At 40.7% G+C, this 17,200-nt stretch overlaps 1 protein-coding gene across 1 annotated transcript in view; it reads left to right on the top strand.

Moving 5' to 3' along the window:
* The window catches only part of LOC149932813 (allatostatin-A receptor-like), a 106,764-nt gene extending 90,146 nt beyond the window's left edge, over positions 1–16,618 (top strand). The window contains exons 2-7 of the mRNA XM_090155237.1: positions 12,707–13,182; positions 13,403–13,660; positions 13,725–13,916; positions 13,978–14,082; positions 14,156–14,470; positions 14,713–16,618. Of these exons, the coding sequence (XP_090011363.1) occupies positions 12,973–13,182; positions 13,403–13,660; positions 13,725–13,916; positions 13,978–14,082; positions 14,156–14,470; positions 14,713–14,997 (1,365 nt within the window). The 5' untranslated portion in view covers positions 12,707–12,972 and the 3' untranslated portion in view covers positions 14,998–16,618. The remainder of the gene's footprint in view (positions 1–12,706; positions 13,183–13,402; positions 13,661–13,724; positions 13,917–13,977; positions 14,083–14,155; positions 14,471–14,712) is intronic.
* The last annotated feature ends 582 nt before the right edge of the window (positions 16,619–17,200 follow it).

Genomic DNA, 17,200 nt, shown 5'->3' with positions numbered 1-17,200 from the left:
GGCTAAAAGCTAACGCTTTGGTGGATAAATTTTAATAATAAGGTATATAAGCTTATTCCCTTACGAAATTTTTTGACAAATTTGGAATTCAAAATCATTGAATCTAAACGTTACCCTCCTACGCATTGTAACCCGGCCACCTGTTTAAAGGCGTTAAAAGTCGCTCGATGACTCGCGCCTAAGGTGGTGCCGTAGGTATGGTATTAGCCTAGCTGATTATGTGACTATGAACGCGAATCGGTGGGTTACACTTCGGGACGTCTCATTGTTAGTAAGTTTTTGACCTTTTATTTTTGAAATTGGGCCTTTAAAAGTTTAAGAAATGGTAATTAACCATTGTGTTAAGTAAAAATAACCAGTAAGCCGCGTATGGCTGAGGTTTTTTAATGAAATTTATTGGAATCCATTTCATTTCTAAACTTAAAAAATTTATTTAACTAAGCCTAACCTAACTTTATCGCACGTACTGTCGCCTAAGCTCCAACTCGCGGTGATAGTTGAACAGAATTCTTGAGGCGCTTCAAAGCGGCTGGCATACCTCAGTAAACCTTCTGATTTAGGCCACGTCTACCGTGTCGATGAGGTAGCATAGAAGATTACAGAGAAGCAGACGACGCGATAAAAACGTTTCCTAAACAGGTTGAGAAATAAGGATTTTTTCAAATTATCAAGAGTAAAAACGCTGCTGAGGACATGACAAAATGCGCGCTACATTTGAAAATTGAAAATTGAAAGTTCTAAAAGTTAAGAGCGGGCCGACATACCATTAATTATGATTTTCATTCGCTGGCCGTAATTTAAAACACGGCGGGCCGCGTGTTGGCCATCCCTGGCTTACGTGTATCGAAAATATAAAGAATGACGCTATTTAGAAGAATTCTTATAGGCTAACTTCATATTTGAAAAATGTGTACAGCAATTTACATAGAAAGGGTCAGAAGCGGCCGCCCAACGCGAGCTAAATTTAGCGTGGTTTTGAAAAGAGTAAATGGAGTGAAAATGCGAACGGCAAAACTAGTTGACATCAATTGTGGAAATTTATTGGAATTCAGCCATGAATAATGAACGAGCGGACGGATTCTCTCTCTGGCGGGAAAAGTTTGGCCATTTCTTTATTTATCGATCTTCGGGAATTTTCCGATGGCTACGAGGTAAGAAAAGTTTCGTCGTGTCCATATATTAGATGGCTGCGATTAGGGTGGTGGGTTTTTTATTTTGGGGACGTGAGTGTCGGGAAAAGTGGGACAAAACTATCGAACAAAAAGCGCGAAATAACGCTTCCCAAAGGCTCGTGCGACCGCCTTTCATCTCACCGCGAAGAGTTTGAAAAACGACCGCTTCGAGAGCGTCTCTTTTTGCGTCGCTTCCGCATCTGTCCCTCGCTCAATGATAGCCATATATTTCGTATTTTTACATCAACGCTCGGTCCCGTAAAAACCACCGTCGCTTTTTAACTTTTACAAACTATTCATCGAGTTTCCAAAAGAAAGGCAAACACACGCTCTCTCACTCTCCACTTTGACGGATAAAAGGTAACGACGTTACGAGGTCGGCAGTGCAGACGCTCCTGTCAATGGTAACTTGCCATTTGAGTCAAAGTAGCCATTTTCCGGATACTTTCATACCCAGACTGAAACCCCCCGAAGAGAAAAGGTCGTATACGATCATTTATTATCGATCATCAAAGGTTGTTGCTATTGGTTTGATCGATAATCCCCTCGATTCGACGTTTTTGCCTCTTTTCGCGTCGACGAACTCGAAACTCTTCGGAAGTAGGCGAAAAACCTCGATAAACAATGAGTCGTGAATAGCCAGCTACCTTTAGATAGCGATATGAAAAAGTAAACATCGCGCGACGAACTCCTATATCATCGCGTTATATCGCGGAGGAAAGATAAGGAGAGTTAACCAAAGCCGTATCAGGAATTTAATTTCGGTAAAGGTTTAAGTTGCGCTCCTACCTTTTTTTGACCTAACACCCACTTAAGGTTTGCACACCCCTTGAGACTCGAAATAAACTCAACGTTTTCCACTCCCCTTTGATACCTTTCGGGGGACTTTGAATCACCTAACATCCTCCCCATAAATACACCCTTGGGACTAACTCATCCCATTTGTTGAAAAGTGGTTGGTAATACTACTAAAAGTTTTTATCCGCAAGATTTTACTAGATGACGCTTTGTATTTTTCGTTGGCTCTCCCATATTTACAAATTGTCACGAATATAATTTAAGGCGCTAGTGTCGATTATGAAAAATCACATTTCATACCTCAAAGGTGGCTTACCTAATCTTTCATTAATAATATAAAATCAAGTTACCATCGTGAGCTCTGATGACTGTCCATTATATGAGCTTTAAACTTCGTCTACATGATATTACATTTCAGTTACTGATATCAAAATCGTAGTTTCCGTTGATGGTAAACCAAAATTTCAAAATAAAGTACCTTCAGAATGATGGAGAGTAATTATATCATTTGGACGAAGTAAACGATATATTTACTTTCGAAAGTGTTTGAATTTTCGAAAGGCCTTGACCTCGAGCGAAGATTACCTAGCGAAGGAGATTCCTCGACGTCGTTACCTGAAAGTTACATCCAGCGCCAAATTCGCTGGTGGCGTTTGCGCGAAATTGGTAGTCCGGTAAAAGAGGAATATAGTACCTTTAAGATATGGAGATGTATCATTAGATATTCAATTCGAGAGCTCGAGTAAAACAAAATAGTAGCCGTAACTTTACAAACGCGATGAAAAACTAGAACCCAAAATGTGCAAATGTACATTAACATACTTCCGCGGGTGTAATCGTAAAAGAGCTAACATACGCCAAATTTCGAGAGAAAAGCAATAGCCCAAACTTACGATGTCTGTTTTAAGCGGCTATAGAGACTCGGAGCGATATTCCGAGAGATTTCGTGTAAATTGGGTGCAAACATTTTTCAAGGCCCCTTTCGGACCGCTCGCCATCCAGGCCAGAGAATCTTTTTGAAAGATAAGGCAAAGTATAAAAGGCGACATACTGATTTCCTGGTAAGTTTTTCTCACGCCCAAATAGAAAAGGCTCGTATAGAATTGGTCTAGACGAAATGTCTCTATCAGTAGGCTAGAAATGTTTGGGGTTTAAACGAAGCTGGAGGAGTCGATAGAATAAACACGCGAAGAGCGAGAGCGAGAGAGAGAGAGAGAGAGAGAGGAAATAAAACAAAAGGCATCGTTATTCCCGAAGGCTAATCCCATAACGCGAGGGTGCTCTTCTCCGCCACGAATTCTCCATAAAACGCCACCCACAGACGACTGCAAAGGAGGAAGCTCTTTTTACGAGTTCACCCTTTAACGCTCGGGGATGAGGCATAAATACGCGTGGTCTTAAGGCCTCTGACACTCTTTTTAGTAAAGCAACGCCGTAAAAAGAGGCGTACGTTAGACCGCTTTCATCCGTTTTAAGACGTTTTCGGATATAGCGCTACTGTAAAGGGCGCGGAGAGATTCTCACCTAGCGCGGGTGTTCGGGACTATTTTAAGAGGATGGAGAAACGCGCGTTGGGAATACCGGTACTTGGCCCTCACCAGTACTTTCAACACTCGAAGGCCCTCTCTTTGTCGCGCGCGTTTTCGAACGATTATGAGTGGTACTAGCTTTCATCTTTTGCCAGCGGCGGCTCCTGGCAATCTCCATTCGAATAGAAGCGGAGTGAGCGGCCGAAATGGACAGGTTTTAAGAGCATCCGAGAAAAGGGTTTCGCCCCTCGTTCACACTCGGCCCTTCGGAACAGCAGTTCGAGAATACACTTACCGGGTACTATCACCGAAGTTAATCGAAACGGCAGCGCGTTACCCGCGTACGGGTGTCGGGTAACGTTCGATTCGTTTTATATGTTTTCCGAGAAAACAAAATCTTTTATTCATTAGAGGCCGGTAAAAGGCAACGGTAAAAATCCGAGGCGTTACCCCGGCGGAGTTTCCGCGGGGCGACCCGGGTGGTCTGGACGTGGATAACGGGGCCGGGCGGTGGACGCTTAAGGTGGCTGGCGTCTCTCAGCCGTTTCCCTGATCCATTATCCCACGGCGAGGAATGCCAAATCAAAAAGCCGATTGCCCGTGTATATATGGAATTATAAATATAGATCCAATTTCGGGGTGGGAGAGAGGCAAAGGGGTAACCGGGAAGCTCGGAGCAACGGGGCGAGGGGAGTTAAGGCTGCGGCTTACCGACCACCGAGCGGATTGTCGGATTACTTTTAAACCCACGTCGAAGCGGGCCGCGAATCGTCGCGTTCCCACTCCGGAACTTTCCCATTTGGCCTGACCAACTCGTCGGTGGAAATATTAGCGGCGGACTGCGCGAGAGGGGGCTTTTTTAGGGCGCCTCTTCGCACGCGCGCCCTCCAGCGGTGCAGCTTCGCGACGTCAATGTCGATCTAATAATAAGTCAGAAATTAACTGAGGAAAAATTCCTCGAATCGACGATTCGGATTGTACCACGGCTTACTCGTTAGTTTGTTAGAAACGAGTTTGTCAACCTTGAATAAAAGTTACGTATACAAATGTACGTCTACGCTAATCACAGAATACTAATAAATCTATGAGTAAACATTCCCTTTAAACGACAGTTTTCTAGACTTGTTAATTTTCTGGAAAAATAAAATGCGGAAAATGTTTTGAAAATCGGAAAAATAAAAAAATGTTTTTAACTTTTTATCGATATAAAATGTCTAATATCAGTAGACATACTAAAAAAACATTAAAAGTGTTACATTGTTAATCAGTTTAAACTAGTCTAGAGGTTTAGTTTTACTTTCAGATTCGAAAAAATGAGGCGAAAATGCCGCTTTATTTAAATTTGCAAACAATATTATACTAATCATGGAATGATAACGTTTTTTATTTTTTTCGGAAAAATTCAGAACATTTTACGGAAAAAAGGCCTCGGTCACTTTCCGAAAAATTTTCCGACTTACAACAGTACAGTTTTCGGGATAAACATTACGTAACTTTACTTAAATTAGGCCTAAAGACCTCGACATTTGAAAGCTCAAGCTATGTCTTTTAGTTATTTACTCACGTACGATCTAACTTGAGTTTACAAATTTTTAACGAAGTATTAACCGTTACGTTAACCAATTATATTTTCTTATACTCAATACGGTTCAATAATCATTTTTCTCAGTCGATGATATCGACAACTAATAATAGAGCCACGGATTATTCGAAATAGGTCAAAAGTAAGTCTGGTCAGACTTATTTTCATCCCTCACATCCTCCAGAGACCAACGTCACGCAACCTAGCAACCGACGAAACGGTTCCAATTACGTAAGTTTTGCCATTACAAAATCGCTATATATACATCCTAGATTATAAAGATAATTGGTTTTCGGTGAAGGTTTAAAATAACCCCAAAAATTAAAAACAAAAAATAAGACATCAGAATCGAATATCGTATTGCCAAATTGAAATCAATACGTCGTAGAGTGCGGATGTTTTTCGATTAAAAAGGAATTTTCGTAAAAGTATTCGAGAAAAGCGTTTTAACCAGTTTCAGAATGATTTCGTACAAAAAACCTTCGTAATAATGCAAAAATAAAAGGGATTCAAGCCAAAAACGGGGCGGAATACGAATCATAAAAATGAAGGGCTTCTCCGACTTTGTAAAAATGCGGGGGCTGAGTAGACGACATTTCTCGACTCGGACGAACGGGTTTTTCGGAAAAGCAAACCTAAAGGGGGAACAATGGCTCGGAGAAAGACGCTTGCCTTTGACAAAAGTGGCGTTGAGAAAACTTGGCCCTATCTCCCGCCCCCCTCCGATCTTATTCGTCGGCCCTTTAAAAAGAGCGGAAAACCTTTTGCTCGAAGGGAGAGAGAGGTTCGACATAGGGATGTTGCTACGGTTCGTTTACCTCTTTCCGTTCGCGCAACGATGGAATAAAAGCTTTGGCTCCCGCGAAACTCATTGGCAGCGAAGCCTTTTGTCATATTCAAGAATATAAACCCCCGACCTCCCATCAGACCGAAATTCCGTTTTTCCCCCGAAAAAGATTTGCTCCAAAACTTTTCGCAAATCCTAAAATTTCTTCCAAAGAACATTATAATCAGATTTACTTCGTAGTCTTAGTTAATGAAGTATATAGTGCTAAATGTCTAAGGTGGTTTTACATTTTATAATATTTTACATCTTTTAAAATACTAAAATATGATAATGAAGTTCAAATTGGCCTAAATACGCCTGTAGAAGTGTTCGACGCGCGGGACTCCGGTGTTCAGGGAGAAGTTAAGAAAAAACCTCTTTTTCCTTCAAGCTGAACATTTTAGTTTTAACAATTACACAATCGATTTATATTTTTATTAATAGACTGAACCTTCCTCTAGTGCTTAAAATAATTTGGATAATTCTAATATTAATAGTTAACAAGATATAAGGCTATAACTAAAGGGTAGTTTAGGCCCTTGCCCAACTTGTTTAGCTCCGGGGGTCCGAATTAAAACGTAATAATTAAATTACTTTGAAATTTAAAATTGTCAAAATTATTTTAAGCATTAAACAAGAGGCTGTTCTACACATCAATATTAATTTTATAAGTTAAAACACAAAAATAAAACAGTTCAGCTTAAAATAGCGCGAAACTGGACAATGGCCACTGTAGTCTTCCCCCTTAATCCACAGAGTTTTAGCCTGAATAATTTTTCCACATATATACTTTTATTTCTTTGTTTATTTCGAAAAGAACTGTCATTCAAAAGGTTTACAAAAATCCGCTGAATTGAGTATAAAAAGAATACATGTAAGATATCTTTCAAAAGACATTTTAAATTGATATAAAAAAGTTCTTAAAAGTAATCCTATATATCCACCCAAAAAATAAACTTTACAAAATACGAAAAACGCTTTTTCACATCAAATATCCAAAAACCTAAAATCGTTAAGGCTACGAAGGAAAAAATTCCCTTTTAAATTGAAAATTTTGAGATAGCGGAGTAGCTATAGAAATCGGCTTACAGTCATTAGTGAATTTACTTTTCCAAAAAAATATGTTAACAGCGAGCTAAGCCTAAAAAGTAATTGTATCGGGAAAAAGCGTCCAGAATTTGGGGAATAATATTTTATTGTTCCCTTAATGTAGTTTCCTTGGGGGAAAATAATAATTCAAGCCGACAACGCGCAGGAAATAGAAAACAGCGGCGGGGAAAAGTAATTGCGCCAAAGAAACCCGTTTATTTTTTTACGGTGTGACCCAATACCTTATTTTTTCATTTCGTCCATGAAGAAGGAGTATTTCTGTTGGTCAGGTTGATAAGGCCACAATGGGAGAAGGTCACCCATTCTTTATGGTCAAAACCAGCGCGTTCACTTTTCAGACTTCCCCCAGATTTTGATGGATGCGTTACGTGAGCAGACACTTCCGAAATTCGCGGCGCTCCACCGCCCACCGCCCACCGCACTGCCTTCTCAGTCTCGCGAGCCAGCCACCCTTATGGAAAGCTTCGAAAAATGACTCGGCATCGATTTAACCCAAAGGTCTTACGGGAATATAGTCAAAACAATCTCGTATACTTCAAATCATAAAAAGTTGAAAGACCAAAAAACGGGGATTTCGCCAATGTTTTTCTTTTAACCCTGTTAGAATGGTGTTGGGTTAGCGCCAAAGCTCCGGACCAAGATGGGAAGGTAGGACATCCCTTCTCCCTTCGAGAAACCCCCCCCCCCCCGCTAACCGTCTACAGTCTCAATTCGGTCGGACCTTGGGGTAAAATGAGCCCTGACAACATGATTGGTTGTTGTCTCGACGGTTCCCCGAAATTGAGTCTTGGGAACACACTCTCGTTTTTTCCCCACCCCTCCGCGTCTCTCCTCTAAGTATCCTTTTCTGTTTCTCATAGCAATAGCGAATAAAAAATATAGCGTATATGGCGATCTAGCTTAGAGCGAAACGAGAAAAAAAGATTTTCGCGTTTACCCGAGGGCGTCATATTCTACCGAAATGTCGGACTCATTTTCGTCCGAAGCGACGTGAAATTCCGCGACAGCGAACGTTTAGCGAACAAACCTTATCAAAGATGAAAATAGCGTACACCGTGTATGGCAACCTGAATTAATCAAAAATCACACTATAGTCAAGCGGACAAGGATAGGCGTAAGCCACGTATTCCCTTAAAGAGAAAGTTCCTCGAGTTACCACCACTGAAACTAGACTCCGCGTACATGCCGTCCGATCGATAACTCTATCAATCACAATCGATAAACAATCCGTTAACGACCCATCAAATTTGGCGGCGTGTTGTGTTTTTGTCGCGAATTCGCGATTCGATGGACAGGACGTCGCTATGGTAATATAGCGAGGAGTCGCGCTAAACTGACCGCTTAAAGATTAGTTCCCACTTGGCGAATTTTCGAGACGAATAAAATTTTCGCGCAATGAAAAAAGACCCGTTTTTCGGTCGCTGGGGAAGCGGTTCTCACTTTAGTGCGAAAATTTAAAAACGCTGAAAACAACTCGTGCGGGTTTTTAGTAATGTTTTAGGCCTAACATAAAACATCATTTCAAAATGAACCAAATTGTTGATAATTTCAATAAAATTAATTTAATTGTACTTAATGTCTTATTGGTTTATGCAATATACAATACGTATATGTGCCCAAAAGATAGACGTTTTTGGGTTAGGGAAATATTTTAAATTACCTTTACTTCAGTATCTTGGTCAAGTTGGCTGAGTTACTTTTCTAAATAAGTGACGGACGGGAGCGGAAGAGATCGAGGGAACGCGTTTTCTGATTGGCTTAAGCTTTTTATCGCCCAGGTGTGGACGTCAAAAAATAGAACATTCGCTAGATACCGCGATTTTAGCGGGGAATTTGAAAAAAAAATCGCGAATTTTATTCGCGAGCGTCAATTTTCAGCGCGAAAATTGTTTTTTTCGCTAAGTGGGAACTAGGCTTAACGAGATGTATTTTCTTTAATTACGCGAAAAAGTAGAAAAGTCCCTAGTAAAAAGAGGGCAAAAAAGCTAAACCACTGGAAATTATGGCTATTTTAATTCAATTTTAATTTGTTATTTACTCGAAGATCTATTTGGTCCGACTTTCACGTTTTAATTTTATCCTCGTTAGGGTTTAGCTTTTTTGCCCCCTTTTTAATAAGAACGTTTCTACCTTTTTGCATAATTTAACTGCATTATAGTCCATAGGTGGTTTTTATTAACTTTAACTTATTGTATTTTCTTAAAACGAACGTTCGTCGGGTATGGGGGAAGCTAAACGCCTTCACTCGTACCCGGTTGTAGGTGACCCTTTTAAAAAAAAGTCGGACAATGTTACAATTAAAAATAATCTAGGCTATTATTTCAACTCTCCTTCCTTCATCTGGAAATACGTTATTATCCGGATCGAGTCCTTTCCTTTTTTCTAACCCGAGTCCAATTTGGCGCCTCCTCTTTCGTCCACCCTTTTTACGCGCGACCGCTACTCGAATTAGTGCAGCCGCCCAGCGCCTCGTCTTGACGGTCCCGGTCCACCTTTTCTTTAAGTCTCGTTACCGGACGAAGACGAAGGCTGTTGCTTGGCAGGGATCTACACGAAGAAAATAGAGAGAGGAATAGAACTTTCATGGCGCATTATGTTAAGGCTACGTACTTCCGGTAATGTTATTACATAACGGAAGCTTAGTCTATTTTTGACGAAAACAGGAGCTTTCAAAGGTTAAGGTAGTTTTAAGTTAATAATAATACCACATTAGGCCCAAGTATAATGCCTTAAAACAGGTGGCCGAGTTACAACGCGTAGGAGGGTGGTGGCAAGCACTTCATGCCACGCGAGCCAACAGTTCCCTACACTAACTATTACCATTAACCTCTACAAGCTATATCGTTGGTGAAGAGTGAAATTAAGCTGATGAACGTAGTAAATTAAGTTGTAGCTAAGACTTGAAAAGACACTATACTTTGATAAATTTTTATGGGAAGGGGAAAACGAAGAACTCGGATGAAAACCCCTTTAACTAGTGTCGAGATAACTTGCAAACTCAACGTAGAAGGAATAGTTCCAGGGTGGTAGAGAGATGGTTCGATCACTTAGCAATTCTACCATAGGAGAGTTTAGCTAAAGATAAAGTGGCCAATAGATGGCGCACCCGACACCGTGTAGCTCCTTCAAATACTTATGGGCGTTCCCCCAATATATATAAGCACTGAGGTGCAGCCTAATTTATAGGAAACAGCGGGAAATTTTAATTTTACAAGGTACCTTGGATCGCTTTAATTTCTGTTTCGTTTTTACACGTGTGAATTTTAAGGAAATTTATTTTTTTAATATTTATAATTAGAGAACATTAAATTTCAGTTTCTCTGATATTTATTGGAACTGGAATATAAATTTTGTACTAGAATGAATAAAGGAATAACACTGACCGTAGTTTTGCCTTTTGGCTTTTAATTATCTTAGGTTTGCTTAGATTTTTCACAATTTCAAAAATTAAATTGTTAATGAATTTATAACAAAGCGACAATTAACTAATTTAGAGATCATAAAGAACCGAGATCGATCGACACGAAAACTTGGTAGTGTTCCCTTTCCGTAGGTACTCCAGTGTAATGAGGTAAAGCCCACAAAATATCTGTAGGAGCTACTTAGCGTCATTAGCGCCATCCGTGGTAGAAAAATGCTTCGCCAAATAAAACATCTAAGTGATCGAACCATCTGTCTACAACCCTGGTTCTACCCACTAGTGAAATGGGGTTTGCAATGGATTCTTCGGTTTCCCCTTTCCATAAATATTTATTGAGGTTAGTGAAGGGAGTTTTCCCCCACCCTCCTCGTAGGTGGCCAGGGTAACCAATACAGTATCTTCAAATACGCTAATAAGGGTATGAAGATGCCTATACCCCTTAGAAAAATGTCTGTGGGCGTCCGTAATCATCCTACGCAATATAACCCAGTCACCGGAAATAAAACCATTAAAAGTCGCTCGCCGAATTGAGCCTAGCTGATTTATATTATTGATTAATATTATTAACGTCTCCTGGAAGGTACATTTTCCATTCCTTTACTTTATTTTCTTTGATCTAGAAAAGTCGGGGCTGATCTCTCACGGACTGTACGAGCGTTTCCAAGGCGATCACATAGGGCGTGTTTTCTTTTGTAACGCGTGCAGTGGGGGGGGGGATAGAAAGAAAAGAGGTCGCGCGCCATCTCGTGTCTGAGAGTCATTGAGAAATGATTATCCGCGAAACAATATTACATACGCGGCGACAATAAAGAAGCCCCGTAAAAACCAGAGCCTAGTCTTAGGATTTCTTGGGGGGCTGCGATACCGACAGAACAAAAAAAAGAGGTGGGGAAAACGAACGAGAAATGGCCCGATTAATTCCCAAATAATTGGCAATTTAACGACCGCTTTCTTATTATTAAGAACATACCTCCCGACTCCCTAATCTATTTCACTTACGGCTACAGCAACTCCATAACCCGATACTTCTATCCAAAAAAAATACTAATGCACAGCGCATTTGAAAGGCGTATTCACACGATTAAATTTTAGCCGTTGCTATTTAGCCCAGATTTTCGGGGCAAATAGTCGTTGCCTATTTGCTCCCCAAAATTGGGGCTAAATAGTTTATAACTGTACGAGGTACTATTGCCTCGACAATCGTGGGCAAAAGCGTTAGCCGCGCGGACATTGCTAATTACCCCCGATTATCGGGGTTCCTTAATTTTCGGGGCTTATTAGCTCCGCCCGTGCGGCTAAGGCTTTTACCCCCAAATTCGGGGTTAAATAGTACCTCGAACTGTTATCAACTATTTGCCCCCAATTTTCGGGACAAATAGACATACCGTTTGAGGCGTTAGTCTACACATATTCCGACTTTACACTAGCGACTTTTCGAGGTTTACCACGATAAAGTTAGAAAATTATTTATTCATAATAATAATAATAATAATAATAATAATAATAATAATAATAGTGTGAAATATTGATATTTTATCTCTTACATCAAAACTATTTGTACGAAAATTATTAGATTTAAATATTTAACATTAGACCTTAATCATAAACGACCATCTTTAAAAATTGTATCAACAAAAGCTTTAGTTTGCCGAATAATTTTTCCAAATTTCATTGGCCATTCACACTGGAAAACTATCTAGGTTTTGATACCCGTATTGGCCAACAATGTTTTGCAAAATGTGGGCTTGTGTAAATAGGCCTGGAAGCGTTAATATCAATAGTGAAAACAAAATCGATTTATTTATACTTTAGGATAACGATTATGTTCAGACAATCCGCGTATATTATAGTCTAGTTTTCCACCGTCAGCCACATGTATTTCAATCGCGCCGGGAGACATACGTTTAAAGCTGGTTTCACACTCGACGGAAAGTATGCCGCAAAGACGATAATAAACGCCGAGCTGAAAATTGATTCCCATTCGATATACCGCTAACGTTCAACTTTACGCTGCTAATTTTCCGTTGAGTGTGAAACCAGCTAAAGGGAATCTATGAAATACTGCGGCCATTTGAGGTGGATTGTTAGAAACGTCGTCTCAACACAGTCATCCTACTAAATATAAGTAAATAAAAATCATCCTGGACGAAACAAAATAACGTATATACATTACTAAAACTACATAATAATTTAGGACTATTACTTATAAATATTGAAGATTTTGGCATCGAATCTTTATCAAATAACGTCCCCTTTTTGTTTTTCCAGATTGGATTAGGAGATGGGGAAATCTGTCGGACAGGAGCAGGGAGCGATCCTCCCGACAGGAGACTGAATAAAACCCAATTTAGTCTTCGGCCGAGTGAAGAATCGAAGAACAAACAAAAACTGAAAGTCAGAGGAAAAGCGAGTGATCCATCGAACGTCCACGCGTTCGCGCGATGCCGTCGTCTTTCCGTTTCATCAGGCGCATCGCCGCCACTCGACTGGGCAAACAAACGGCGACCTTGACCGCGACGAAATAACCTTGAAGAATGGCGGACTCGTCTTTGGACGAACTGGAGATGGATCTCCCGGAGATCGTATCGTCTTCGTACGGTGGTCGTGACCTTGTCCCGGAGGTCTTCCTGGCCGGCGACGACGGCGACGTGGAACCGAGGAGGTTGCAAGCGGACGTGGCTGGTGCCGGGGTGGGGAGAACGGTTGGTGGGTTGGCCCGACTCGTCAATCAGCCGATCGTTTTGGTAAGAAACTCCCATTTCCTTTTCATTTTGTTGTTGCGTTTTCAGTAAAACACAGCGGTGGACATTTAATCGAATAGAAACAGCTTCGTGATTAAGCATATCGGAAGGAAGTTATCGCGATAGATTATAAAAAAAAAAGTTTTATAACAGAATTGATTTCTAAGGAATGGCAAATTAATGATATGACTTTCGTTAAATAATTTCTTTTACTGGCAATCAGGGTGACATTTTCAACATCAGTTTGCCGTTGTACAACTTCACGGACTTGAACGGTTCGAGTATGTGGAACGACACCAGCATCTGCGTGAACGGCACTTGCATGAACATGGCGACGGACGATTACTCGCCGGATTACGAAGACGCGCAAGCCATGGAAAAGGTGCTGGCCATCGTGGTGCCCATACTCTTCGGCTTGATCGTCGTTGTGGGACTCTTCGGAAACGCCCTGGTAGTTGTGGTCGTACTCTGCAACCCGCAGGTAAAGAGCAAATGTTTCACTCCTTACACTGAAAGGTAAAGGTAATACGGTATTCGCGATATAGATGCGGTCGACGACGAACATTCTGATCATCAATTTGGCAATGGCTGACCTTCTCTTCATCGTCTTCTGCGTTCCTTTTACGGCTTGGGACTACGCTCTTCCCTATTGGCCGTTCGGAGATATTTGGTGTCGTGTGGTTCAGTATCTGGTCATCGTGTGCGCCTACGCCTCCATATACACCTTAGTACTCATGGTACGACTAAATAAACCAGAAGATACATGTACTGTCTTTTTTTAACGTCATTTTTCTTTAGTCGCTGGATCGTTTTTTAGCCGTAGTACACCCCATAGCTTCCATGTCCATAAGAACCGAAAGAAACGCCTACGTAGCCATCAGTTGCACTTGGGTCGTCATTCTGGTACGTATCCCAACCCTACGATGGCTTTTTCAATTTTATCGCTTCAATCCTTTGTTTTGGTCCGTCATCGCAGATCAGCTGCATTCCCGTGTTGGAGGCCCACGGAGAAATTCATTACCCCTTCGCCCAGAAAAACTACTCGGTGTGCATTTTCTTGGCGGCGCAGGGATACAACTACGCCGCTTTCCAAGTTTCGTTCTTCCTGTCGTCGTACATCATCCCTTTGGCGCTCATTTTCGTTCTTTATCTGCTCATGCTGAAGAGGCTCTGGTTTGGCGTCGCTCCCGGCGGTAGATGCAGCGCCGAGAGCGTCCGCTCCAAGAAGAGGGTCACTCGTCTGGTCGTCGTCGTCGTGGTCATCTTCGCCGTCTGTTGGTGCCCGATACAGGTAAGCAATCCGCCTACTTCGTCAGCCGAACGGTGGTGCACCCGGAAGGTGGGCTGCTGCGAGGGCCCCTCCATTACGATCTTTTTACCGTTTTTATCTGAGTTTCCCAGCAGTCCTCCCCCACGGGTGCGCCACTGATGCCAAGTCCAAATTACCAATATACGCTAATCGAAAATATCCCGGCTTTCCATTTCCTTTTCCCAAATTTTCTCGGTTCATTGGATGTCCGCGACGAGGAACAGATCGTCTTGGTGCTGAAGAGTGTCAACGCGTACGAATTAAACACTTTTAAAATCATTCTGCAGATTGGCGCTCACATTCTCGCCTACATGAACTCGTGCGTTAATCCGATACTGTACGCCTTCTTGAGCGAAAACTTCCGAAAAGCGTTTCGCAAAGTTATCTCCTGCAGTCCCCAGAGGGCCTGCAGACCGCGAGGCGATTACGAGCGAACTGAGCGGGAAACAGTCGCCGGAAACGCCTCCAACATTACCAAAAGCTCAAAAGTTTCCAACGATATCCTCTGAGGAGACAACTCCCCGTGAAACCCAAACAAGAAATCCACTGTACCCAATCCCCACCTTTTTCGTCGTGGTCAGTACTTAATTGTACTATTGTCGTGTACGTACTATGAGTGGAAGTGTTAACCCGTAAATTAACGATCGAGTAAGCGAGGAAAGGACCGTACGTAACCGTCGCTAAAGTTCATTTCGACAAATTTCTCAAATTTTCTACTCCGTTACCTCGATGTAGTGTCTTTCCGTACAATCGGGAAAAGATAAACCAGTGATCCAAGCCCAGATTCACCACGCTCATTCGTTTTCGTCCCACAATATTATCTTTTACGCAGACCTAATTTCATCGACTACCGCTGCTGCTAAAAATTATCAAAATTGTAGAACATATCACCCTTCGCTAAATTCCGTTTCTCGTACATCCCCGCCAAAATAATCGTTTTTTCGCGTCAAGAAGCCACCCGCAAAGCCGATATCAAGGTCGATGCCATCAAGTATAAATTTCGCATCTATCCACACGCCGATGATCATTGGACCATCCCGAGTTCGCGACAGAGTTAATAAATGTGAAAAAAAACTAATTTCATTCTAACGAGGCAAATACAATTCAGGGTTCAATTTTCACCTAAAAATTCAAATCCATTCGCGGATTTTTAACACGGAAAAACACGGTACTATAAGCCTAGTTTATTCGCAAAATTTCAATTTGCAAACAGGACAATAACGACCAAAATCCTTTGAAAAAAAAACGCGTACTTAAAATAAAAATGGAAAAGAAAGCAATTGCCTAACACGAACATTAAAAAGATATACTATTTTTCGGAGCATTATTTTCGTAATCTTAACTCGAAACATTCGAATAAAACTTTGAAAAATGTCGTTGTAAAATACGCCAAGGTCGAGAAAGAGTCTTGGACTTCGAACTTACGATATTTTGTACGATAAAAATAAATCAAAAGCCGAGTGATAAACGCTGTTTATCAAATTTGGCTCGTTTCATTCGCCCTCACTTCCAGAAGAACGGAAAAGGCCGAAAATTAGGCGATTATGTAAATGAATATAAAGTATCACGTACGCTTATTATAAGCGATTATAATGTGAATAAGTATATTGAAATTCAAGGACAAATATATAGTTAATATATCGTTGAAGCTACCGAGATTTATAATATACATAAATATATATAAACAAATTGGGACCATGTTGTCTTCTGCACATAATACTTAGCACTTATTTTGTAAAACCAGTATATTGTTAAAAAAGAGTTAGAGTGCGTCTTGTTAATCCCGTAAATACAATAACAAATTTTTAAGCTGCACACTGGCCGACCAATTTGAATAAAAACGAGAAATTACGTCATCGTAGGTGAAAAAAATACAATTTAAAAAAAAAATAAAAACGAATATAATAATGAAGAGGGTCGAAGTTCCCCTTCAGTAAAATAGGGGCTCGTTTACTGAAGGTGACACCTAGACTACCATTTTGTAATGGTCTACATTAACACAGTTGATTTAAAAATTATTTAGAAAGAAAAACCAGCGTTAATTAAGTTCGTAATATACAATCAGAAATTGGAATATTATCTTGGAGATTTTTTTTTCAAAATGACCAATAAAAGATATTTAAAAAATTACTTTTTGGTTTCCAGATTATCTTTGAGTTAAGGCGTTTGTCACCGCGCTTTTTATACGGAAGTGGTTACAAGTATTGGAAGGTATTTTGGGACAGTGTGTAAAGCCCAGTTCACATTATACAATTATTTGGGCCACATAACTGTTTCCAACTAATTGTAAGCAAGAAAATTGTATAGTGTGAACAGACAAATTGTAACAACTGTTCCCACTTTTTCTGTTCACACTATTCATTTTTCTTGCTTACAATTAGTTGGATACAGTTAAGTGGCCCAATTAATTGTACAGTGTGAACAGAGCTTCAGAAATTATAGCCTCGTGTACCTAGCAGGGTTGGCACAATTTTGCCAAGGGTAGAAAAACCGGGTGGAAAAATCTAGATTTTTCCGCGTTTTTTTCCACCTATTGTTTTCCTGTTAAAAACCGTGTGGAAAATCGTACTTCCATGGTTTTTCCACCTCTAGGGGCAAAATTCAATATTGCGTATACGTGTCTGATGATTTGCCAGGAGGGCTATTCTGGAAAAATAAAAAATGACAAAAATATCTCGATTCGTCAAAAATGGGATAGCGGATCTGGAGAAG

This window comes from Leiobunum rupestre, chromosome 8 (genome assembly GCF_980474605.1).
Source record: "Leiobunum rupestre chromosome 8, qqLeiRupe1.1.hap1, whole genome shotgun sequence".
Lineage (NCBI taxonomy): Eukaryota > Metazoa > Arthropoda > Arachnida > Opiliones > Sclerosomatidae > Leiobunum > Leiobunum rupestre.
Note: the sequence above shows the minus strand (reverse complement) of the source record. Positions and strands in the feature narration are given on the sequence as shown.